We start from the raw sequence: 23,360 nt of genomic DNA on the forward strand, positions 1-23,360 counted from the left end.
GGCAACTGCCGCCTGAAGGACTCGCCTACCTAGGCTGGCATCTGCCGAATCATCGGCATGCACCTGATAGTGTTTCGTGAAAGTGTGCAGACTCGACCAGGTAGCTGCCTGACACACCTGCTGAGCCGTAGCCTGGTGCCGCAATGCCCAGGACGCACCTACAGCTCTGGTAGAATGGGCTTTCAGCCCTGCAGGAATCGGAAGCCCAAAAGAACGGTAGGCTTCAAGAATCGGTTCCTTGATCCACCGAGCCAAGGTTGACTTGAAAACCTGAAATCCCTTACTCTGGCCTGCGATAAGACAAGAGCGCATCGGGCCGGCGCAGGGGCGCCGTGCGAGAAATGTAGAGCCGGAGTGCTCTCACCAGATCTAATAAATGCAAATCCTTTTCACCTTGGTGAACTGGATGCGGACCCAAAGAGAGTAAGAAGATATCCTGATTGAGATGAAACGGGGATATCTTAGGGAGAAAGTCCGGGACCGGACGTAGAACCACCTTATCCTGGTGAGACACCAGGAGGGGGGCTTTGCCTGACAGCGCTGCTAGCTCAGACACTCTTTTGAGTGATGTGACTGCCACTAGGAAGGCTACCTTTTGCGAAAGGCGAGATAGAGAGATCCCGCATCGGCTCGAAAAGTGACTTCTGAAGAGTCGTCAGCACCCTGATAAGATCCGAGGGTGCTAACGGACGCTTGTAAGGTGGGACTATGTGGCCAACCCCCTGCAGGAACGTGCGGACCTGCAGAAGCCTGGCTAGACGCTCTTGAAAAAACACGGAAAGCGCCGATACTTGTCCCTTGAGAGAGCCGAGAGACAAGCCCTTGTCCATTCCAGATTGAAGGAATGAAAGAAAAGTGGGCAAGGCAAACGGCCAGGGAGTGAAACCCTGATCAGCGCACCAGGATAAGAAGATCCTCCAAGCCCTGTGATAGATCTTGGCGGACGTTGGTTTCCTGGCCTGTCTCATGATGGCAATGACGTCTGGAGATATCCCTGATGACGCTAGGAGCCAGGACTCAATGGCCAATTGTCAGGTTTAGGGCCGCAGAATTCAGAAGGAAAAATGGCCCTTGAGACAGCAAGTCTGGTCGGTCTGGGAGTGCCCACGGTTGACCCACCGTGAGGTGCCACAGATCCGGGTACCACGATCACCTCGGCCAGTCTGGGCGACGAGGATGGCGCGGCGACAGTCTGACCTGATCTTGCGTAACACTCTGGGCAGTAGTGCCAGAGGAGGAATACATAAGGCAGTCGAAACTGCGACCAGTCCTGAAGTAGCGCGTCTGCCGCTAGAGCTCTGTGATCCGTGGACCGAGCCATGTATGCCGGGACTTTGTTGTTGTGCCGAGACGCCATTAGATCGACGTCCGGCGTTCCCCAGCGGCAACAGATCTCTAGAAACACGTCCGGGTGAAGAGACCATTCCCCTGCGTTCATGCCCTGGCGACTGAGAAAATCTGCTTCCCAGTTTTCTACGCCCGGGATGTGAACTGCGGAGATGGTGTAGGCTGTGGCTTCCGCCCACAGCAGAATCCGCCGAACTTCTCGGAAGGCTTGACGACTGCGTGAGCCGCCCTGGTGGTTGATGCACGCAACCGCCGTGGCGATGTCCGACTGAATTCGGATCTGCCTGCCCTCCAGCCACCGCTGGAACGCCTTTAGGGCTAGATACACTGCCCTTATCCAGAACATTGATCTGAAGGGAGGACTCTGTCGGAGTCCAGGCTCTCTGAGCCGAGTGGTGGAGGAAGACCGCTCCCCACCCTGACCGACTCGCGTCCAATTGTGACCACAGCCCCGGCTGGGGGCCGGAAGGATTTTCCCTTCGCCCAGGGAGTGGAAAGAAAGAGGGACGTTCTTGTCTAGAGACGTCGACCTCCTGTCACATTTGTGGTGTCCGATAGAAGCGGACGCAGACGAAACTGCGCAAGGGAACTGCCTCCCTTTTTGCCACCATCTTCCTTAGAAAGTGCATGAGGCGCCTCAAGGGGTGTGACTGGGCCCGAAGGAGAGAGTGCACCCCTGCCTGTAGTGAACGCTGATTATGCAGCGGAAGCTTCGCTATCGCTGAGAGAGAATGAAACTCCATCCCGAGGTAAGTCAGAGATTGGGTCGGTGTCAGTTTTGATCACCGAGTGGCCCTGAGAGTGTAGGACCGCCACCACTGCTGCCATCCGATGGCGAAACGCAGGAAACGTTGATACTCTGGTGCAATCGGCACATGGAGATAAGCATCCCTGATGTCGATTGATGCTAGGAAGTCTCCTTGTGCCATCGAGGCGATGACAAAGCGGAGAGATTCTATCCGGAACCGTCAGGTTCTCACATGTGTGTTGAGCAGTGTGAAGTCCAGAACGGGGCGGAATGATCCGTCCTTTCTTGGTACCACGAACAAGTTGGAGTAAAAACCGCGACTACGTTCTTGAAGGGGAACGGGAACGCAACTCCTCCTGCCTTCAGAGTGTTCACCGCCTGAAAACGTGCATCAGCTCGCTCGGAGGGCGGAGATGTTGTGAAGAAACGAGTCGGAGGACGAGAACTGAGCTCTATCCTGTAACCGTGAGACAGAATGTCTCTCATCCAACGGTCTTGGACATGTGGAGACCGCTCCCCTGACCTGGACCGCCATGCAGAAGAGTTTCTCTGGCTCTTCTGTAGCCTGTTGGACGATGAGATGGGGACCTAGCTGAGGGTGCTAAGGTCTCTTTGGTATGGGCTGGGTAAGCACGAGTCCATTCCTTTGGAATGCTCAATCGATTCATCCAATTGTGCGCCAAACAATCGGTCGCCAGAAAATGGCAAACCGGACAAGAGCTTCTTGGAAGCAGAGACTGCCTTCCATTCTCGTAGCCACATGGCCCTGCGGACTGCCACCGGATTGGCGGATGCTACCGCTGTACGGCAAGCCGAGTCCAAGACAGCATTCATGGCGTAGGATGAAAAAACCGACGCCTGGGACGTCTAAGACGCTAATTGCGGAGCAGAGTATGACCGCATTAATCTCAGACAGAGCAGCTGAGATAGCCTGGAGTGCCCACACTGCTGCAAAGGCTGGGGCAACGGACGCGCCTATGGCTTCATAAATGGATTTCATTAGGAGCTCAATCTGCCTGTCCGTGGCATTCTTGAGCGTTGAACCGTCAGCCACTGCTACTACGGATCTAGCCGCCCGTCTAGAGACTGGAGGGCCACCTTGGAACACTGAGCCCAACCCTTAACCACGTCAGAGGGGAAGGGATAACGTGTGTTATTAATGCGTTTAGCAAAACGCTTGTCCGGGAAAGCCCTGTGCTTCTGGACAGCATCTCTGAAGCATTGAGAGCCACGTCCGGACAGAGTCCTGGGCTGCGACCTCCGCCTCATCCTCTAGAGAGTCCTCAAGCTGAGACTCTTGATGAAGTCGGGGAAGATTCTAAGCAAGCTCGCTTAGCCGGTCTGGGACTGCAGTCCGTGCCGGAGTCCCCCACATAATAAGTAGAGGTCCCCCCAGGAGCCCGCTGCGTCGCGGACCGAGCGGGGCCTGTGAGCGATCCCGCAGTGCCCGGGGCCTGTGTAAGGGGCCGGTCTGGGCTGCAAGCTTCTAGTATCTTAGAAGATCATATGTCCATAGACTGTGAAAGTGACTCAGAGAGTTTTTCAGCAAAAGCTGCAAACTCTGTCCCTGCCGTCTGGACAGGGGACGCCGGCGGTTCTACCCGGGCCGAGTCCAACCAGTGCCCCAGGCTCCGCTGAGCGAGTGCCACACGGCCAGAGCAATGCTCACAGTGATCACTGAGTATGTACCGCCGAACTGTGAAGCTGCATACAATATTATATATATATATATATATATATATATATATATATATATATATATACAGTTCAGCACTCTAGGTGGCCCAGCCCGATGGGAAGAAGCCACCTGGCTTACCGACCGCTCAAGCAGTGTGTGCTGCTTAAAAACATGGCTGTCGGCGTTTACAGGGGAAGAGGGGGCCGTGGGCGTAACCCCAAAAGTGCGGGAATCTGGAGTCCCGGAGTGAAAAGTGAGGGGGGCGGAGGACAGCCAAGTGTGCTCCAGCCCTCACGGTCGGCGTCAGACCGACCGTCCCGCCCCTCCCCCTGACTGGCAGGTCCGGGGGCGGGAGTTTAAGGCACTAGGCCGCAAAAGCCGGGGGCTAAAGTTAAAAACCTCGGCCGGCCAGCAGGTGCGGTCGGCGCGGTAGTCCCGTACTACCCCCGCAGCCGCCGCCAAGTCTGAGGCCAAGGTGCTCCATGCACCGTCCCCGAGGGGACACTGAGTACCTGTGCGGGGATCTGTGCCGTAGATGATTAGTGAGGGGGGCGGAGGACAGCCCAGTCTGCTCCAGCCCTCACTGTCGGCGTCAGCCCGACCGTCCCGCCCTTCCCCCTGACTGGCAGGTCCGGGGGCGGGAGTTTAAGGCACTAGGCCGCAAAAGCCGGGGGCTAAAGTTGAAAACCGCGGCCGGCCAGCAGGCACGGTCGGCGCGGTAGTCCCGTACCAACCCCGCAATCGCTGCCAAGTCTAAGTCCAAGGTGCTCCATGCACCGTCCCTAAGGGGACACTGAGTACCTGTGCGGGGATCTGTGCCATAGAGTGAATAGTGAGGGGGGCGGAGGACAGCCAAGTGTGCTCCAGCCCTCACTGTCGGCGTCCGACCGACCGTCCCGCCCTACCCCCTGACTGGCAGGGCCGGGGGCGGGAGTTTAAGGCACTAGGCCACAAAAGCCGGGGACTAAAGTTAAAAGCGCGGCCGGCAAGCAGACGCGGTCGGCGCGGTAGTCCCGGCGTCATACCAATCACTGCAGTCGCTGCAGCGTCTGAGGTCCAGGTGCTCTATGCACCGTCCCCAAGGGGACACAGAGTACCTGTAGATGCAGGGCCCTGTCCCTGATGATACTCAGTCTCCTGTCCGTCAGATTCCCTCAGGGGCTGCGGAGGGAGCCCGGTCCCAGTGCCTGGATGACCGGATAGGATCCCACTTCTCCCAGAGCCCTTAAGGGATGGGGAAGGAAAACGGCATGTGGCTCCTGCCTGTGTACCCGCAATGGGTACCTCAACCTTAACAACACCGCCGACTCAGTGGGGTGAGAAGGGAGCATGCCGGGGGCCCTGTGAGGGGCCCTCTTTTCTTCCATCCGATAAAATCAGCAGCTGCTGCTGACTAAAATGGGAGCATGAGTGCATGTGTGCCTCCTTCAACACAAAGCATAAAACTGATGAGCCCGTGATGCACGGGAGGGTGTATAGGCAGAGGGGAGGGGTTACACTTTTTAAAGTGTAATACTTTGTGTGGCCTCCGGAGGCAGAAGCTATACACCCAATTGTCTGGGTCTCCCAATGGAGCGACAAAGAAGAAGCGTTTTGCCTCATCACTGTGTTCTGTATTTAAAGGGGTTCAGAGTAATTTGAAGCTTATGGGGGATAGATACAAAGATAGATAGAAGACGCTTGCCAGGTCTGGACTTAGGTGTGAATGACTATGTGTGGTTTTCTACCAGGAATATTAACCCCCTCAGCCCTGGGCAATTTTCAGTTTTGTTTTTTGGGGGGTTTTTTTGCTCCCCTTCTTTCGAGGGCCGTAACTTTTTTTATTTTTTCGTCAATCTGGCCATATGAAGGCTTGTGGGACGAAATGTACTTTTAAATTAAACCATAAGTTTGACCAAGTGAGGAAAACTTGGAAAAAAAAAAAAAGTGCGATTACATGATTGATTTTGGGATATTATATTCACTGTGTTCACTATATCGTAAAACAGATGTGTCGGTGTGATGACTCAGGTCGGTAAGAGTTTGTAGACACTAAACAAGTATAAGTTTACTTTTATCTAAGGGGTTAAAAATTCAGAAGTTTGTCCCAAAAAAGTGGCGCACTTTTTGTGCCATTTTCTGTAACCCGTAGTGTTCTCATTTTTCGGTATATGGGGCTCAGTGGATGGCTTATTTTTTGCGTCTTGAATTGACGTTTTCAAATGGTACCATTTTTACGCTGATGCTATGTTTTGATCGCCTGTTATTGCATTTTGTGATACAGTAAATTTGCGCCAACCATATAAACCCCATAACTTTGGTGTTTGGAATTTTTTTTGCTGCTAAGCCGTTTACCTATCAGATTGATTTTATATTTTGATAGATCGGGCATTTCTGAATGCGGCGATATCAACTATGGGTGTATATTTTTCTTAACCCTTCAATTTTTAATGGGGTGAATGGGGGTCAATTTAAAGTTTCAGGTTTTTTTAATTTCTTAAAACTCTATTTTTTTTACTTTTTTTGCTTTATTTTACTAGTCACCCTAGGGGACTATAAGGATCATCAGTCTTAATTGCTCATTAATTTCTCCCGATCAGAGCTGCAGAGCTCAAATCAGCAGAAATGCTCGTCTTCTGTTACAGCACTCTGCCGGCTCTAACAGGAAGTGAGTCAGGATAGCGAAAGGAGGCATCACATGACCCTGTGCTATCATAGCAACCATCGGCTCCCCGTGATCGCATCACGGGGCCTCTGATGGCGGTGGGTAAGTACGCATTACCCGATGCGGCGCTTTTCATAGTGCTGTCACATCTTATCAGCGCGATTTCAGGGGTTAACATGTGTTGGTTGATCGCGGATCCACCTGCACCTGCGAGGCACACATGTCTGCTGAACAAATCAGCAGACATGTGCAGGGATCGCCGCTAGCTCACAGCAGCAGCAAGTGGTGATTACCTCTTCATGATTTAGGATGTAAGGTTACGTCCTCAGTTGTGAAGGGGTTAAGGATATAAAAATTAAAAGTTTGAATATTGCAAAATGTTATACAAAATTTAGATCTTTTCACAAATGCAAAAAATATCTATCTAAATTTACCATGAAGATAAAGTACAATATATCACTAATAAATAATCTCAGAATCACGGGGATCCGTGGACTCTTCAGGGAGGATGTATACGAACTCTAGTGCCACCTATCCTAAAAGTCAAAATAGACAGTTTAACGAGCCTCGTCAGTAGACCTAGGATTTATGCCAGATCAGAACCTCAATTTGCAGACACCATGTTTCGGGTGATTACCCCTCATCAGTGCAAAGTATGAAATCTGATCTGGGGATCCGTTGAAGTGTTCCAGAGTTATTACCACATAAAGTGATACTGGCCATAATTGGAAAATTTGTCCTGATCATTAAGGTCAAAATTGGCCCAGTCACTAAAAGGGTGTTCAAAACTGTACTTAGCAATCAAAGAGTGAAGTAAGCCACATTCAAGAAAGTTATCAGCTAAAAGCTTTACAGGAGAGTCGAGCCAATAACATGTTATGGTGTATATGTAACAGATGATAATACTACTACGACAAATCATTCTAATAACCAAATAATAAAACTGAGAAGGGGGATGGGTCAGGCCTGGCTCTCTTTCCATAGGGTAACACAAATTTCATCCAATTAATGCCAGTCTTACATTTGAGGTCTGGTCATCTTGAGCTGGTTGAGAATATCTTTCTGGACACGGGGATTTGCTGTTGCTGTAAGAGCCATCATTGCTACAGAAGGAAATTTTTGACGCAACATGTTCAGCCTTTTGTAGTCTGGACGGAAATCATGGCCCCACTGTTAGAAGAAGAAAATGTATCAAAAGAGAAAAAAAAAAAAAAAAAAAAAACAACCAGTAGAAAGTCTATTACTAAAAATTGTCATACCACACAACTTAAGTATAAAAAAAACCCTTTCTTCCACATTCATCCTTTTTCTAAAGTGTTTTTTTTTCGTAATTCGTACATAGTTGAATGTATTAGTTACAAATCAATTATTCTTTTAGCCTTTATAAATTAGGAAAAAAAAAATAATTCTGATACATTCTTTTTGATTTAGTATGCCCTGCTACAGCTAAAAAAAAAAAGGAAGCTGGGTTACGGTCTGTTGCTCTACAAGTCATTCGTCATCATCCAGTCTGACGCATAATATCAGCATAGTAATTCATTTTTTGTTTTACCGACTAATAATCTTAATAATGGAACGACCCACTTCCTTGCAAGCTATGTCCGTGCACAGGACAGCTTACCTGGCTTACACAGTGAGCCTCATCAATGACAAATCGCGCCAGCAGTTGACGTTCATACAAATTTTCCATTGTTGTGATAAGTCTGGGGCTTGCGCAAACCTTTTGTACAGAGAAATTAAATGTATACAATTTTTGAACTGAAATACAGGATTTAGACACAATCAGGAAGATGAGGACTGCACTACTACTCACCCATACAAAGAATAGATTTTAAATTTTAGGGAATTGTCTCACCATATATCCTTTTTATTTTAAAGGGACTCTGTCATCAGGTTTCTGCAATGTAACCTGAAGACAGCATGCTACAAGTGTTAAAGCAGAGACTTTAGCCATGCATCTGTTATCTCACAGGCTTTTTTTTGTTTACCTGCAATGTAAGTTTAAGCCTTTTATCTTTATCATTAGTAGGTCTCAGCAGCACTGAGCTGTAGTCAGACTCCGCCCCTTCTGTGATTAGCAGCTTATGTCTATGGAAATCTACACTGAAAGTCTGGTGTGGGCAGGGTCAGCTCTCCTAACACTACTACATGCAAAATCTAAAATCTTTCACTGTGTCAGAACGTCTGCACCCACTAATCTAAGTGATACATTCTTGAACTTAGGGCCTCTTTGCCAACATCATGCTGCTCTCAGCTGAGGTAGCAAAAACCTGCTGACAAGATTCCCTTTAAAGCTGGCCCTAACATCAGACCAAGAAATGATGAGGCAACTTTATATTTCCAGTATAGTGGAATCGTAGCATAAACAAGTACATGGTAAGATCAGTCAGATCTACAGCTACTTATTGTTTTTGGCTTTTCACAGCAACAGGGGCATCCATGTGAGAAAACTGGAATTCTAGAGGAGCCCCCGGTACAAAGTAAAAATATTAATAATAAATGAATTATAGTAACGGACCAATTTATCATTTAGGTTTTTTTTAAATTTATTTATTAAGTCACCCCTCTTTTTTTTGTCTTGTTTTTGAGCCAAATTCTTCAAAATAGTGCCCGGGGTTAATGATTTTTGTGCAAAATAGAAAATGCACTTTATTTTTATCTTGATCCTTTTTGCGACATTTTAGAGAAAAAACACCAAAAAACTGCATGTTCCACTAAAATGTAGCAAAATGTGACCCAAACTTTCAGTTGTACATGGGGGACTGGTGTATATTTGCAAAAAATTGTCACAATTGAAATATCAGCCGAAAACATTAACAATAAACAAAGCGGGTGAATACAAAAATAGACTTTAAAAAAAAAAGGTGAAAATTAAATGAATGCTAAGGGGCAAATTAAAAACAGGCGAATAACACCAAAGCCAGACAAAAAAAAAAAAAAAAGGCACAAATGCAATGAATATGGCCCTAAAGGCATTTATACAGTATGTCCCAAAAGAGAACACACTCCTTACATTTTTGTGCATATTTTATATCTCTCACGGGACAACACTGAAGATATAACACAGTAATACAGCGTGTATAAGTGTAAATATTACCTTTTCTGGAGTGACATATAGCAGCTTTATGATTGGATCTTTTTTAGAGAGCTGCAAGTAAATGCTGGAAGCTTCAGCATCTGTCTTATCTCCCGTGAGGTATGTGGCTGGAATCTAGATGAATAAAAAATGTAATGTGACAAAATATCAGATATTTTTTTCCTCTTTGACATTCTGAGTATTTAAAGGGAACCTGTCACCAGTTTTGGCGACTATAAGCTGCAGCCACCACCACTGAGCTCTTCTATACAGCATTCTAACATGCCCTGAGCAGGACAGATCAAATTGTGCCTGCGCAGGACCTCAGTACCGGCCTGTGTGTATGATGTAGGATGCGTCATGCACCGTGGCTTCAGAAGAAGGAAAACCAAGATGGGCGAAAGAGGAGGCGCCGCATCTGGAGAACAGCGCCACCCATCCGACTGTTGTGCAACGGAGCGACCTACTAGGTGAGTATTATAAAGTGTTTTTTATGTTGTACACAGCGGCTTGGGCTCTTATATACAGCATGTTAGAATGCTGTATATATAAGAGCCCAGTGGTGGTGGCCGCAGCTTATAGACACCAAATCTGGTGACAGGTTAACTTTAAATCCAAGAAATCTTAAAATTCACAAGCTGGACATGGGATGGTTGCTGTCCACATGGTCTGCCCTTCAATGAAATGTGTATTTATTTTCAGTTTACGGTGATAATCAGCTCCCAGTCAGAGATGAGCGAACCCGAACCTTAAGGCTATGTGCGCACTAGAAATGTGAAGTTTCTCAAGAAAATTTCTTGAGAAACTTCTGCCAGTGAAAGATTTCCGGACCTGCGGAAAAAATCCGCACCAAATCCGCATGCGTTTTTGCCGCGGATTTGCCGCGAATTTACCGCGGATTTACCGCAGGTTTGTCCCTGCAATAAATAATAAAGATAATCGATAGACAGATAATGGATAGAGGGAAAGATGGATAGATGAATAGATAGATAGATAGAGGGATAGATAGATAGATGAATAGATAGATAGAGGGATAGATGGATAGATAGATAGATAGATAGATAGATAGATAGAGGGATAGATGGATAGATAGAGGGATAGATAGATAGATAGATAGATAGATAGATAGAGGGATGGATAGATAGATAGATAGATAGATAGATAGAGGGATAGATAGATAGATAGATAGATAGATAGATGAGAAAAACCTATATAATGTTCCACCTCCCTGCATTTTCTAAGCTGGCACCCTTTAGTGACTTTCATGTGGCACTTAGGCTACTTTCACACCTCCGGTTTTTGCTATGCGGCACAATCCGGCACTTTGCATGAAAATCGCAACCGTTTTTTTTTGCTGCCGGTTGCGATTTTCCTGCATAGACTTTAATTAGTGCCGCATTGTGCCGCATGGCCTTGCGTTCCGTCCGTTTTTTGCCGCATGCGGCAGATGTAGCCGATGCGGCGGCCGGATGGAACGTTGCCTGGCACGTTTTTTCGTGCGGCAAAAAAAACCGCATCGCGCCGCATTCGGCCGATGCGGCACATTTTTCAATACATGCCTATGGCGGCCGGATGCGGCGCGATGCGGCAATAACCGCATCCGGCCGCCGCATGCGGTTTTTGCCACTGCGCATGCTCAGTAGCATGCCGCAAGCGGCAAAAACCGGACTGGCCGCAAAGGAAAAACCTATGCAAAGGATGCGGTGTTTTCACCGCATCCGTTGCATAGCTTGCACAGCCGGATTGAGCCGCAGAGCTCAAGCCGGATGTGTGAAAGTAGCCTAAAGGGTGCTTAGCCTTGTATTTAGCCATAAAATAAATAAATAATTAAAAAAAAATGACGTGAGGTCCCCCCATTTTTTGTAGCCAGCTAGGGTAAAGCAGACGGCTGCAGCCTGCAGACCACCGCTGGCAGCTTCACCTTGGCTGATAATCCAAAACAGTGGGCACCCCACGCTGTTATTTTAAATTATATAAATAATTTAAAACAAAAAACGTGGGGTCCCCCCCATATTGGATCACCAGCCAAGGTAAAGCGGACAGCTGGGGTCTGATATTCTCAGACTAGGGAGGTCCACTGTTATTGGACACTCCCCAGCCTAAAAATAGCAGGCCGCAGCCGCCCCAGAAGTGGCGCATCCATTAGACGCGCCAATCCTGGCGCTTTGCCCCAGCTCATCCCGCGCCCTGGTGCGTTGGCAAACGGGGTAATATATGGGGTTGATGCCAGATGTGTAATGTCACCTGGCATCAAGCCCTGGGGTTGGTGAGGTCAGGCGTCTATCAGATACCCGACATCACCAACCCAGTCAGTAATAATTAAAAAATAGACAACAAAAAAAGTTTTATTTGAAAAAACACTCCCCAAAACATTCCCTCTTTAACCAATTTATTGAAAAGAGCACAATCAATTCCACGTCCGGCGTAATCCAATAAGGGGGGGGGGGGCACGGCGATCCATACCATAGTCGCTGTCCCAGTCAATGAAAAACAGAATGTTCCCCATTGGCTGGGAGAGCAATGCAGTGACCTGAGCTAACATCAATAGGTCAGCTCAGGTCACTGCAGGGGATGACGAGCGCTGCCATCAGGAGCATAGATGAGATCATTACCTTCTGTGATCATCTCCTGTACTGCTGACGTCAGCGCTGTCACTGACTTATCGCGAGAGCCCGTGACGTCACCGCTAGTGACAGTCTTGGGCCGCTCGCGAGTCGGCCCTAGACAGCAGTGACAGCGCTGACGTCAGGAGGCAGGAGATCGTCACAGCAGGTAATGATCTCACCTCCTGACAGCAGCGATCGTCATCCCCGCGGCTCCCAGCACTGCAGGATGTCCGTGTCTGCCTGCGCTGCCGCGTGACAGGCTGCTGACACTGCGGGCAGACACTGACACCCTGCAGTGCAAGCAGCCGCGAGGCCGGAGCAGGACACACACTGCACAGACACCTGGAGGTCGCACGGAAGCGCTTCTGTGCGGCGTCCAGGGAGTGTGACGTGTGTTTCCTCTGCTCCTCTTCCTGGCATAATGACATCGCTTCCTGCAAAACCGCAGGCAGCGATGGGCATTACCGCAGGTAAATCGCGGCTATTCCGGTGGTATACCGCACATCATTGCTACCTGCGGAATACCCCCGGAATACCGCAGGTACCTGCGGAAATTAATGGACATGCACATTTTCTCAAGAAAGTTTCTCGAGAAAATTTTCTCAAGAAATTTTCTTGAGAAAAATCCGCACAGTGCGCACAGCTATTTTTTTTTCTCATTGAATTTCATGGGAAATGTCTGCACAAAGATTGCAGACATTTCTCAAGAAATTTCCGGGGCAAATCCGCGGGTAAATCCGCGGGAAAAACGGTCTAGTGCGCACATAGCCTAAAAGTTCACAGTTCGTACCGAACACAGACTTTACAAATGAAATCAGAGCGCATGCGGACTACTCAAGTGGGCATCGCGATGCTCGGGTACGCTCGGTGCTCAGCCCCCAGTGTAAGAAGCATTGATATATTCTAAGCAACTGTGTGCAAACACGATGTCAGGCATCTATCAGAAACAGGGAAACATACTTTGTTACCTTCTTGTGCAAACCATAAATAAAATTATTACATCTGCATACTCTACTTATTTAGCCGTTTTAAGCTTATTTTTCAGGAAATAATTGAGCCTTACTATTTACAATTCACTTGAACAGGTTGGTTATAGTTGGACACACAAAGAACAAATACTAAATGCTTACATCTAGAGTGGTGAGCTTCTGAACCTGGTCAATTATCAAGGACCGGAGGGGGGAGATGACAATAGTAACACCGGGGGACACGCAGCCGGGCAGCTGGTAACACAAGCTCTTCCCGCCACCTGAAATAATTTAGATTCTATCATCATCATAAATTGAAAAACAACATTCCCTAAAACAAAAAAGAGAATTTTGTTACTTACCGTAAATTCTTTTTCTTATAGTTCCGTAATGGGAGACCCAGACCATGGGTGTTTAGCTTCTGCCTCCGGAGGACACACAAAGTACTACACTTAAAAGTGTAGCTCCTCCCTCTGAGCTTATACACCCCCTGGTAGCCAGTCCTAGCCAGTTTAGTGCAAAAGCTGAAGGAGAATAGCCACCCACAAGTAGAACCGAGTAAGAACCGGAACAACCGGAGACTCTGTCCACGACAACAGCCGGTGATAACACACGGAACAAGAAAATTGTCAACAGGCAACAGGGAGGGAGCTGGGTCTCCCAATACGGAACTATAAGAAAAAGAATTTACGGTAAGTAACAAAATTCTCTTTTTCTTTATCGTTCCTTTGGGAGAACCAGACCATGGGACGTTCCAAAGCTGTCCCTGGGTGGGAATAAACAGAAAAAACTAAGAAGTAGGCGGGGCCTAACTTCACAAGTGGGCGACAGCCGCCTGAAGGATGCGTCTGCCAAGCTCGCATCTGCCGAAGCATGAGCATGCACTTGGTAGTGCTTCGAAAAGGTATGCAGGCTAGTCCAAGTGGCAGCCTGACAGACTTGTTGAGCCGTAGCCTGGTGCCTAAAAGCCCAAGAGGCACCGACAGCTCTGGTCGAGTGTGCTTTGATCCCCGGCGGGGGAGGCACCTGAGTACTCTGGTAGGCATCCGAAATGGTCGATCTAATCCAACGGGCCAAGGTCGGCTTAGAAGCAGAGAGAGCCTTGCGCCGCCCTGTGGTTAGCACAAACAGAGAGGTGCACCGCCTAAGCGCAGCGGTGCGAGACACATAAATCCGGAGAGCACGCACCAGATCTAGAGTATGCAGCACTTTCTCAAAGCGATGAACAGGGGCCGGACAGAAGGAAGGCAAGGAAATATCCTGGTTAAGGTGGAAGGGAGAGACCACCTTAGGAAGAAAGTCCGGGGTCGGACGGAGAACTACCTTGTCTTGGTGAAAAACCAAAAAAGGTGACTCCGAGGAGAGCGCAGCCAAATCAGAGACTCTCCTGAGAGAAGTTATGGCAACTAGAAAGGCCACCTTTTGAGAAAGACGATACAAAGAAACCTCCCTAAGGGGCTCGAAAGGGGGTTTCTGCAATACCGTGAGGACCAAGTTAAGGTCCCAGGGATCCAAGGGCCGCCGATAAGGCGGAATGATGTGAGACGCACCTTGCATGAAGGTGCGGACCTGAGCCAGCCGGGCGAGACGCCGCTGGAACAGCACTGATAGAGCTGAGACTTGTCCCTTGAGAGAGTTGAGGGACAGTCCTAGCTGCAGACCGGACTGTAAAAAAGACAGAAGGGTCGGCAACGAGAATGGCCAAGGAGAATGGCCGGAAGAGCGACACCAGGACAGGAAAATTTTCCAAGTCCTGTGATAGATCTTGACGGAGGAAGACTTACGGGCCCGAGTCATAGTGGAGATGACTTCAGGAGGAATACCAGAAGCCGTCAAAATCCAGGACTCAAGAGCCACGCCGTCAATTTGAGTGCCGCAGAATTCGGGCAGAAAAACGGACCTTGCGAGAGCAGGTCTGGACGGTCCGGAAGATGCCACGGCATCTCCACGGACAGTTGGAGCAGGTCCGGATACCAAGTTCGCCTGGGCCAGTCCGGTGCAATGAGGATGACTCGACGGCCCTCCATTCTGATCTTGCGCAGGACTCTGGGCAAGAGAGCTAGAGGGGGAAACACGTAGGACAGACAGACAGAAACTGGGACCAGTCTTGAACCAGAGCGTCCGCGGCGAAGGCCTGAGGATCGTGGGAGCGAGCCACGTAAACCGGAACCTTGTTGTTGTGACGGGATGCCATTAGGTCCACGTCCGGAGTGCCCCACTTGCAGCAGATTGACTGAAACACTGCCGGGTGCAGGGACCACTCGCCACCGTCCACGGATTGACGGCTGAGATAATCTGCCTCCCAGTTTTCTACGCCAGGGATGTGGACTGCGGATATGGTGGACTTGGAGTCCTCCGCCCATTGAAGAATGCGTTGGACCTCCAACATTGCCAGGTGGCTGCGTGTCCCGCCTTGGTGATTGATGTAGGCAACCGCTGTCGCGTTGTCTGACTGGACTCGAATGTGCTTGCCCGCCAACAGGTGGTGAAAGGCTAGGAGAGCTAGAAGCACAGCTCTGGTTTCCAGCACATTGATTGAAAGGGCTGACTCGGACGGAGTCCAAGTGCCCTGTGCTCTGTGGTGGAGATGTACCGCTCCCCAGCCGGATAGGCTGTCATCCATGGTGAGAATCACCCAGGACGGAGTCAGGAAGGAGCGCCCTTGGGACAGGGAGAGGGGTCGAAGCCACCACTGAAGAGAGCTCCTGGTCCGTGGCGACAGAGCCACTAACCTCTGTAAGGAGGAAGGCCGCTTGTCCCAACAGCGGAGAATGTCCAGCTGCAGAGGACGCAGATGGAACTGGGCAAAGGGAACCGCCTCCATGGAGGCCACCATTTGACCCAGCACCTGCATCAGGCGCCTGAGGGAACAACGGCGGGGCCTCAGGAGAGAGCGCACCGCTAGCCGGAGAGACTGCTGTTTGATTAAGGGCAACTTCACAAGTGCTGGCAAAGTCTCGAACTGCATCCCTAAGTACGTGAGACTCTGGGTCGGAGTCAGAGTGGATTTGGGAAGATTGACAATCCACCCGAATTGGGCTAGGGTGGCGAGAGTGAGCGAAACACTCCGCTGACAGTCTGCGCTGGATGTACCCTTGACCAGAAGGTCGTCCAGATAAGGAAGCACTGCTAACCCCTGGAGGTGCAGGACCGCAATCACTGCCGCCATGACCTTGGTGAATACCCGAGGGGCCGTGGCTAACCCGAAGGGGAGAGCCACGAATTGGAAATGATCCTCTCCTATCGCAAAACGTAACCAACGCTGATGTGACACTGCGATTGGCACATGTAGATAGGCATCTCTGATGTCGATGGACGCCAGGAACTCCCCTTGGGTCATAGAGGCAATGACTGATCGCAGAGACTCCATGCGAAAATGCCGCACCCGGACATGCTTGTTGAGAAGCTTGAGATCCAGGATGGGCCAGAAGGTACTGTCCTTTTTTGGAACTAGGAAGAGATTTGAGTAAAAACCTCTGAACCGTTCCTGAGCGGGAACTGGGACAATCACTCCGTTTGCCTGCAAGGATGCCACGGCCTGTGAGAAGGCGGCGGCCTTGGAGCAGGGGGGAGTTGAGAGAAAAAATCTGTTTGGCGGGCTGGAAGAGAATTCTATCCTGTAGCCGTGAGATATGATGTCTCTCACCCACTGATCGGAGACTTGCTTTAACCAAACGTCGCCAAAGTGGGAGAGCCTGCCACCGACTAAGGACGTGGCTGAAGCGGGCCGAGAGTCATGAGGAAGCTGCCTTAGTGGCAGAACCTCCTGCGGTCTTCTGCGGACGCGCTTTTGGGCGCCAGTTGGATTTCTGATCCTTGGCTGAGTTAGCGGACGAGGCGGAAGGCTTAGAGGATGACCAGTTGGAGGAACGAAAGGAATGAAACCTCGATTGATTCCTACCCTGGGCGGGTTTCCTGGTCTTGGTTTGTGGCATGGAAGTACTCTTCCCGCCAGTAGCTTCTTTAATGATTTCATCTAGCTGTTCACCAAACAGCCGTGAACCAGCAAAAGGGAGCCCAGCAAGAAACTTCTTGGAAGAAGAAGCATCTGCCTTCCACTCTCGAAGCCACAAAATCCTGCGGATAACAAGAGCATTGGCTGAAGCCACCGCAGTGCGGTGAGCAGCCTCTAGCATGGCAGACATGGCATAAGATGAAAAAACTGAAGCCTGAGCAGTTAAGGTAACCATCTCAGGCATAGATTCCTTGGTGAGGGAATGCATCTCCTCTAGAGAAGCAGAGATGGCTTTGAGAGCCCACACTGCTGCAAAAGTCGGGGAAAACGCGGCCCCCGCAGCTTCATACACAGATTTGGCCAGAAGGTCAATCTGACGGTCAGTGGAATCCTTAAGTGAGGTGCCGTCAGCCACCGACACAACGGTCCGGGCTGAGAGCCTAGACACCGGAGGGTCTAACTTTGGGGAGTGAGACCACTCCTTGACCACCTCAGGTGGAAATGGAAACCGGTCATCAGAACCACGCTTTGGAAAGCGTTTGTCAGGGCAGGCCCTGGGCTTGGTCACAGCGGTCTGCAAACTGGAGTGGTTAAAGAACACACTCTTCACTCTCTTAGGCGAGGTAAACTGATGTTTTTCTGCCAAAGAGAGTTGCTCCTCTGACACTGGCGGATTGAGATCCAGCACAGAATTAATAGAAGCAATCAAATCACTAAGATCTGAGTCACCCTCAGAGAAATCGATGGGATACATAGCCTCCGAGCCCCCAGTGAGGGCATCCTCCTCATCTTGAGAGTCAGCTCTTGAGACAGAGCCGTGGGATGGGGAGGGGGAGGAAACCCTGCGCCTTCTCTTAGAAGGACGGGGTCTGGGAGCAGATGATGAATCCTCCGTGAACTCCGATGGACGGAGGTCAGAGGATAGGAGTCCTCTGTCAAGAGTATTAGAGGCACCCTGTGAGGGAGGCTGATGCATATTCAAAGTCCTGGACAAAAGTCCCATGGACTCAGCAAATGACTGGGATATGGACCTAGAAAAGGACTCTACCCAGGCCGGGGGTTCAGTCACAGGTGCAGCAGCAGCCTGATAGACCACTGGGGGTGAGACTCCAGGCTGTGGCACCGCCAAGTTAGAGCAACCATCACAGTGTGGATAAATGCTCAGCTCAGGCAGCAGGAGCTTACATGCAGTGCATGCAGAATAAAGCTTTGGAGCCTTGCTCCTTGTGTGAGACATGCTGCTGGAGTGGGGGCCTTGCAGAGAATGAACCCCAGGGAGAATATACAGAGGTCCACAACCGGAGACCGGCTGTGGCTTACCAGACCGCTGAGCGCGGTGTTGTGTGCCCTCCAGATCCCGAAGCCCAGTCCCCCAGTGCGCAGCACCTCAGCAGAGATGCAGAATGCAGGATGTCCCAGAGCAGAGTGAACTCTGCCTGAGAAGAGGGCGTTCCTATAAAAGAGCGGGAACTGGAGGGCTATAGAGACCTGCAGGGAAGGAGGGACGCCCCAGCAGTGGGGAGTGTCCCTCCCCTGTGTAGAACGGCCGCCGGGAGGAGCCGAACCTGTCCCTCTGCATGAGTGACATGCGAGGGCAGGAAAATGAAACTAGGCCTCCGGCGAAGCCGGGGCCTAAATTTAAGCGGCGAGGCCGACAAGCAGGCACCATCGGTGCGGTTCTCAGGCAAAAGCTAGAGAACCTGCCGGAAAAGTTAAAACAATCACATACAGCATACTCTCCCTTTACAATAAAGAACCGGGACCCCCAACATAAACGTCTCAGGTACTTAGCTGCTGAGACGCAGGGCCATGTCCCTGGGGATGAGTGCTCCGGTCCAGCAGAATCCTCAAGGGGCTGTGGATGGAGACCGGACTCCTGCCAGGCATGGAGACCGTGCTGGCTCCCACTTCAAGCCAGAGCCCAGAAGGGATGGTGAAGGAGCGCGGCATGTAAGGCTGCAGCCTTGTAAATCAACCTTAACAACACCGCCGACACAGTGGGGTGAGAAGGGACATGCCGGGAGTCCAGACATGGACCCGCTTTTCTTCAAACTCTTTCCAAAAGTCAAACAAATCAGATGAGAATGCATGTGTGGATGTATGCCTCCTGACACAAAGCAATAAACTGGCTAGGACTGGCTACCAGGGGGTGTATAAGCTCAGAGGGAGGAGCTACACTTTTAAGTGTAGTACTTTGTGTGTCCTGGTCTGGGTCTCCCAAAGGAACGATAAAGAAAATGTCAATAAATATTCATGGTGTACAGTTATATATTAATATGCTTAAAGGGAACGTGTCACTCGATTCCTGCTGTCCATACTGCAGACAGCATGAATCAGAGCCTATCTGCGCAATTATATTGTGGGGGTGATGGTTTGGGGACACAGAAACCATCCTAAAGCAGTTGCCTGTAGCAGAAGAATAAAACCATGGAAATACCAATCAGCAAACCCTCACGTCCTCGAGTGAATGACTGTCACCTTCAGAGCCTTTCTGCTGAAATTCGCATTTTACAGAGGCAGAGATGAACTGCTCAGAAGTTGGAGAATGTGTAACCAGAAGTGACTCGCCCACACCAGGGCCTTAGGTGACTCGGTGTCGGGCCGGACTAGTCCGGGGTAGTCAGCGGTGGCGGGGTCCGACTCCGTGACCCTGGTGGAGTCAATTAATGATGTGGCGATATTGAGGAGATGATGATAATGTTTATATAAATATTCGTGACGCCATCTGTGGTAATTTGCGGCTCTGGCGCCGCAGCTGCTGGAAGGGACCTCCGGGGCTGATGTTATGGCAGCTGAGGTGTTTCTTGCTCTCCACAGGTAGAGCAGGTACCGCGGGGCAACCTTTGGGTGCTTGCTAAAGTCTATGGTGTTTGTTAACGAGGTGCAGGATAAACCAGATGACACACAGCTTGCAGTCAAGATGTTTACTCACTGTTCAGTTCAATGCGGTAGCTACCCGGTTACCCACGGAATGCCAGGATCCGCTGTCAGGGGCCGCTGCCGATCCCGGATAGGTCAAGGGTCAGTCCCGGTGTACCCCTTTTTGTGTGTGTCCTTTTTTGACTGACTTCTTAGCTTTCAACTATTTTTGATGGTCTTGGCCTCCACCACAGGGCCTGTACAAAGGGGGCTGACCGCAGTCGTATCTTGCCCTTTTCACCGGGGATCTGTGGCGGGAAGTGGCCCTGGGCGCTTGCAACGATCTCCCACGCCTTCGCTTTTACTTTTGAGGAATTGTCTTTCTTCCCTCTGTCTAGGGACCGTCCCTGAATGCAGCCAGATCCCTCCACCCGATGTTATCAGTGGAACGGGTCATGGGACAATTGCTCTTCCGTGGCCATGGAATCCTTTCTTTCTTTGGGTGTCACCTGGGCCTAACTAGACCCCAGGATCTTCACCAGGAACCTCTTTCTGTCTCTGTCTTCGCCTTGTCTGCTGTCCTCTCCTGACAGCCCACCTCCTCACTCCTTCTCTCTCACTGCCTGACAGGCTGACTAGACTTGAACTTCCTAGTTCCTTTTTCTACTCTCTCTTTCTTACTCCTCCCACTGACTAGGCCCCACCCACACCACTGGGACCAGAAATGTGACTTACGGCCCCATGAATACATCTATGGGGGTTGCTGCCACTATCCCTGACCCAGTGTATGCCTACCAATTGGTGTGTGCAAGTTTTGTCTGTACACCGGTAGTTGACCCCATTCTTACCCAGGATGGGATACCACACCTCTGGCTGAGGTGCAATATCTTTGTGGCGACGGTAGCCTTAGGTGCGCCACAGAAGACCATGCTGTGGCCTTGCATACCTGTAGTGCCAATGCCTGAGGGCATACCAATGAAAAAGCCCACACCACTCATGTGGAGTGGACGGTGACCCTGAAAGAGGGAGTCTTGCCTTTCACAAAATATGATCTGTCATTTTGAAAGTCTATGATCAAGAAAAAGTTGCCTTAAAATCAAGCAATCCCTTAAGAAAACCCTCTGGATAAGGAAATAAAAAGTCTGACTGCCTGAAAATTGCAATGACAAACAAGTCGAGAGGGATGGCTAAAGTAACATCCAACTTGTGGAGGAGTTTTTCTTGAGAAAGAACTAGGGTAATGCAAAAGGAAGGTGGGAACATCTCCTTATTGAGATGATAGGAGGATAGAGGCAGGGATAACATCTGGCAGAAAAAAAGGAGGAGAAAGCGGAAAAAAAAAGCATGAGGGAAATCTGCGGGATAGTAATGGGTTCGCAGAGAAAAGGAGATGAAGACAGAGAGAGCAAATGAAGCCGGGTCTAAATCTGCAGAAGGCCGGTGGCACACGTGTCACATCGTAGAGACGGACAGAAGGTTCACGGACAGGCAATAAAGTGTCGGTGCATGGAGTGGAAGGTACACACGAGCTTATGGAGCAAGCAGAATATCAAGCTGGGAAAAATACCATCTTATACGCTGGCTGCTTCCCATCTTTACTACAACCTATGTGCCACGCGGGCAGGAGTAGAGATAAACACTGACCCCCTGGGAGACTGCACAGCAGGTGATACGGTCCTGCAGGTCACAATAGAGGGGAGGCAATGTGTCTTCCTCTGTACTGTACCTTTAATATGTAGTGGGGTGACAGAGTGGGCTATCCCACTGCTTCACAACATGTAGCATGCAGACACAGATCTGGAAACCTCAGGTCTGTTTTTACATACCGTATTTTTCGCTTTATAAGACGTACCTGATTATAAAACCCACCCCCAAATTTGGTGAAGGAATAGTAGGATTTTTGTGTACTCACCGTAAAATCTCTTTCTCTGAGTCTTCATTGGGGGACACAGGACCATGGGTTATGCTGCTGTCACTAGGAGGCTGACACTAAGTAAACATAAAAAGTTAGCTCCTCCCTAGCAGTATACACCCCGAGCCGGAGGCGGGCTGAGATCAGTTTGGTGCACAAGCAGTAGGAGGAGTACCAGAATCACCATACATAAAACAAAGTTATAACTAAAATAATGCAGCCGTGCGAACAAGAGGTCTATGAACATAAGACCGCTGAAAATGGCAGGCAAATGCAATTTAACAACCCAAAAAACCAAGCAGGGTGGGTGCTGCGTCTCCCAATGAAGACTCAGAGAAAGATTTTACGGTGAGTACACAAAAATCCTACTTTCTCTATCGTTTCATTGGGGGACACAGGACCATGGGACGTCCAAAAGCAGTCCCTGGGTGGGAATACAGAAGCACCGCAGATAGGATGAAAACAACGACCTCCCTCGGCGGGCTTGTACTATAATTGAATGCTGTCACCCTATTACAGGTGTGCAACTGCTGCCTGCAAGACCTTTCTCCCAAAACTAGCATCTGCCGATGCTTGGGTGTGAACATGGTAGAACCTAGTAAAGGTATGCAGGCTGGACCAGGTGGCGGCCTTGCAGACCTGGTCGGCCGACGCCTGATGCCTAATCGCCCAAGAGGCTCCCACTGCTCGGGTAGAGTGCGCCCTTACCCCCCGCGGCGGAGACTTGTCCTGAATCCGATAGGCCTCAGATATGGCAGAACGGATCCATCTGGCAATTGTGGCTTTGGATGCCGATTCACCCCTCTTGGGACCAGAAGGAATGACAAACAGACCATCCGACTTACGGAACGGCGCGGTTCTGGAGACCTAAATTCTAAGGGCGCGCACCAGGTCCAGGGTGTGCAAGGACCTTCCCAAGCTGTGAGAGGAGCCGGGACAGAAGGACAATTTCTTCGTTTAGATGGAACGGGGAGACCACCTTTGGGAGAAAGGAGGGATCTGGCCGGAGAACCGCTTTGTCCTGGTGAAAAATCAAAAAGGGGGCACGACAAGAAAGAGCTGCCAGCTCTGACGTCCTGCGAATAGAAGTGATGGCAACGAGGAACACCACCTTCCAAGACAGGTGAGAAAGGGAAGAATCCCGCAAGGGCTCGAAGGGGAACCCTGAAGCGACCCTAGGACTAGATTAAGGTCCCACGGTTCTAGAGGCCGACAATACGGCGGGGCCAGGTGGGCCACTCCCTGGATGAAGGTCTTAACCTGTGGACGAGAGGCCAGTGGCTTCTGAAACAGGATTGACAAAGCCGATACCTGGCCCTTTAGTGTTGCGAGCGAGAGACCCGCATCTAGGCCTGACTGCAAGAATGCCAATAGGGAAGGAAGGGAGAAGGCGAGAGGAGAAGAAATACTGTGCTCTTCACACCACCTGAAGAAGACCTTCCACGTGTGGTAGTATATTCTTGATGAAGATGGCTTCCTGGCCCTAATCATTGTCTGTATCACTCTTGAAGAAAAACCAGCCTGAGCTAGAACCCAGGATTCAATGGCCAGGCCGTCAAATTTAGGA

General features: G+C 50.0%; 1 protein-coding gene across 1 annotated transcript in view; it reads right to left on the reverse strand.

The window, feature by feature from the left end:
• The window catches only part of BLM (BLM RecQ like helicase), a 130,584-nt gene that overhangs the window by 40,129 nt on the left and 67,095 nt on the right, over positions 1-23,360 (reverse strand). The window contains exons 9-12 of the mRNA XM_075346104.1: positions 13,230-13,348; positions 9,515-9,628; positions 8,039-8,137; positions 7,439-7,587 (exon numbers count right to left, since the gene is read on the reverse strand). Of these exons, the coding sequence (XP_075202219.1) occupies positions 7,439-7,587; positions 8,039-8,137; positions 9,515-9,628; positions 13,230-13,348 (481 nt within the window). The remainder of the gene's footprint in view (positions 1-7,438; positions 7,588-8,038; positions 8,138-9,514; positions 9,629-13,229; positions 13,349-23,360) is intronic.

Source organism: Anomaloglossus baeobatrachus, chromosome 4 (assembly GCF_048569485.1).
Source record: "Anomaloglossus baeobatrachus isolate aAnoBae1 chromosome 4, aAnoBae1.hap1, whole genome shotgun sequence".
Classification (NCBI taxonomy): Eukaryota; Metazoa; Chordata; class Amphibia; order Anura; family Aromobatidae; genus Anomaloglossus; species Anomaloglossus baeobatrachus.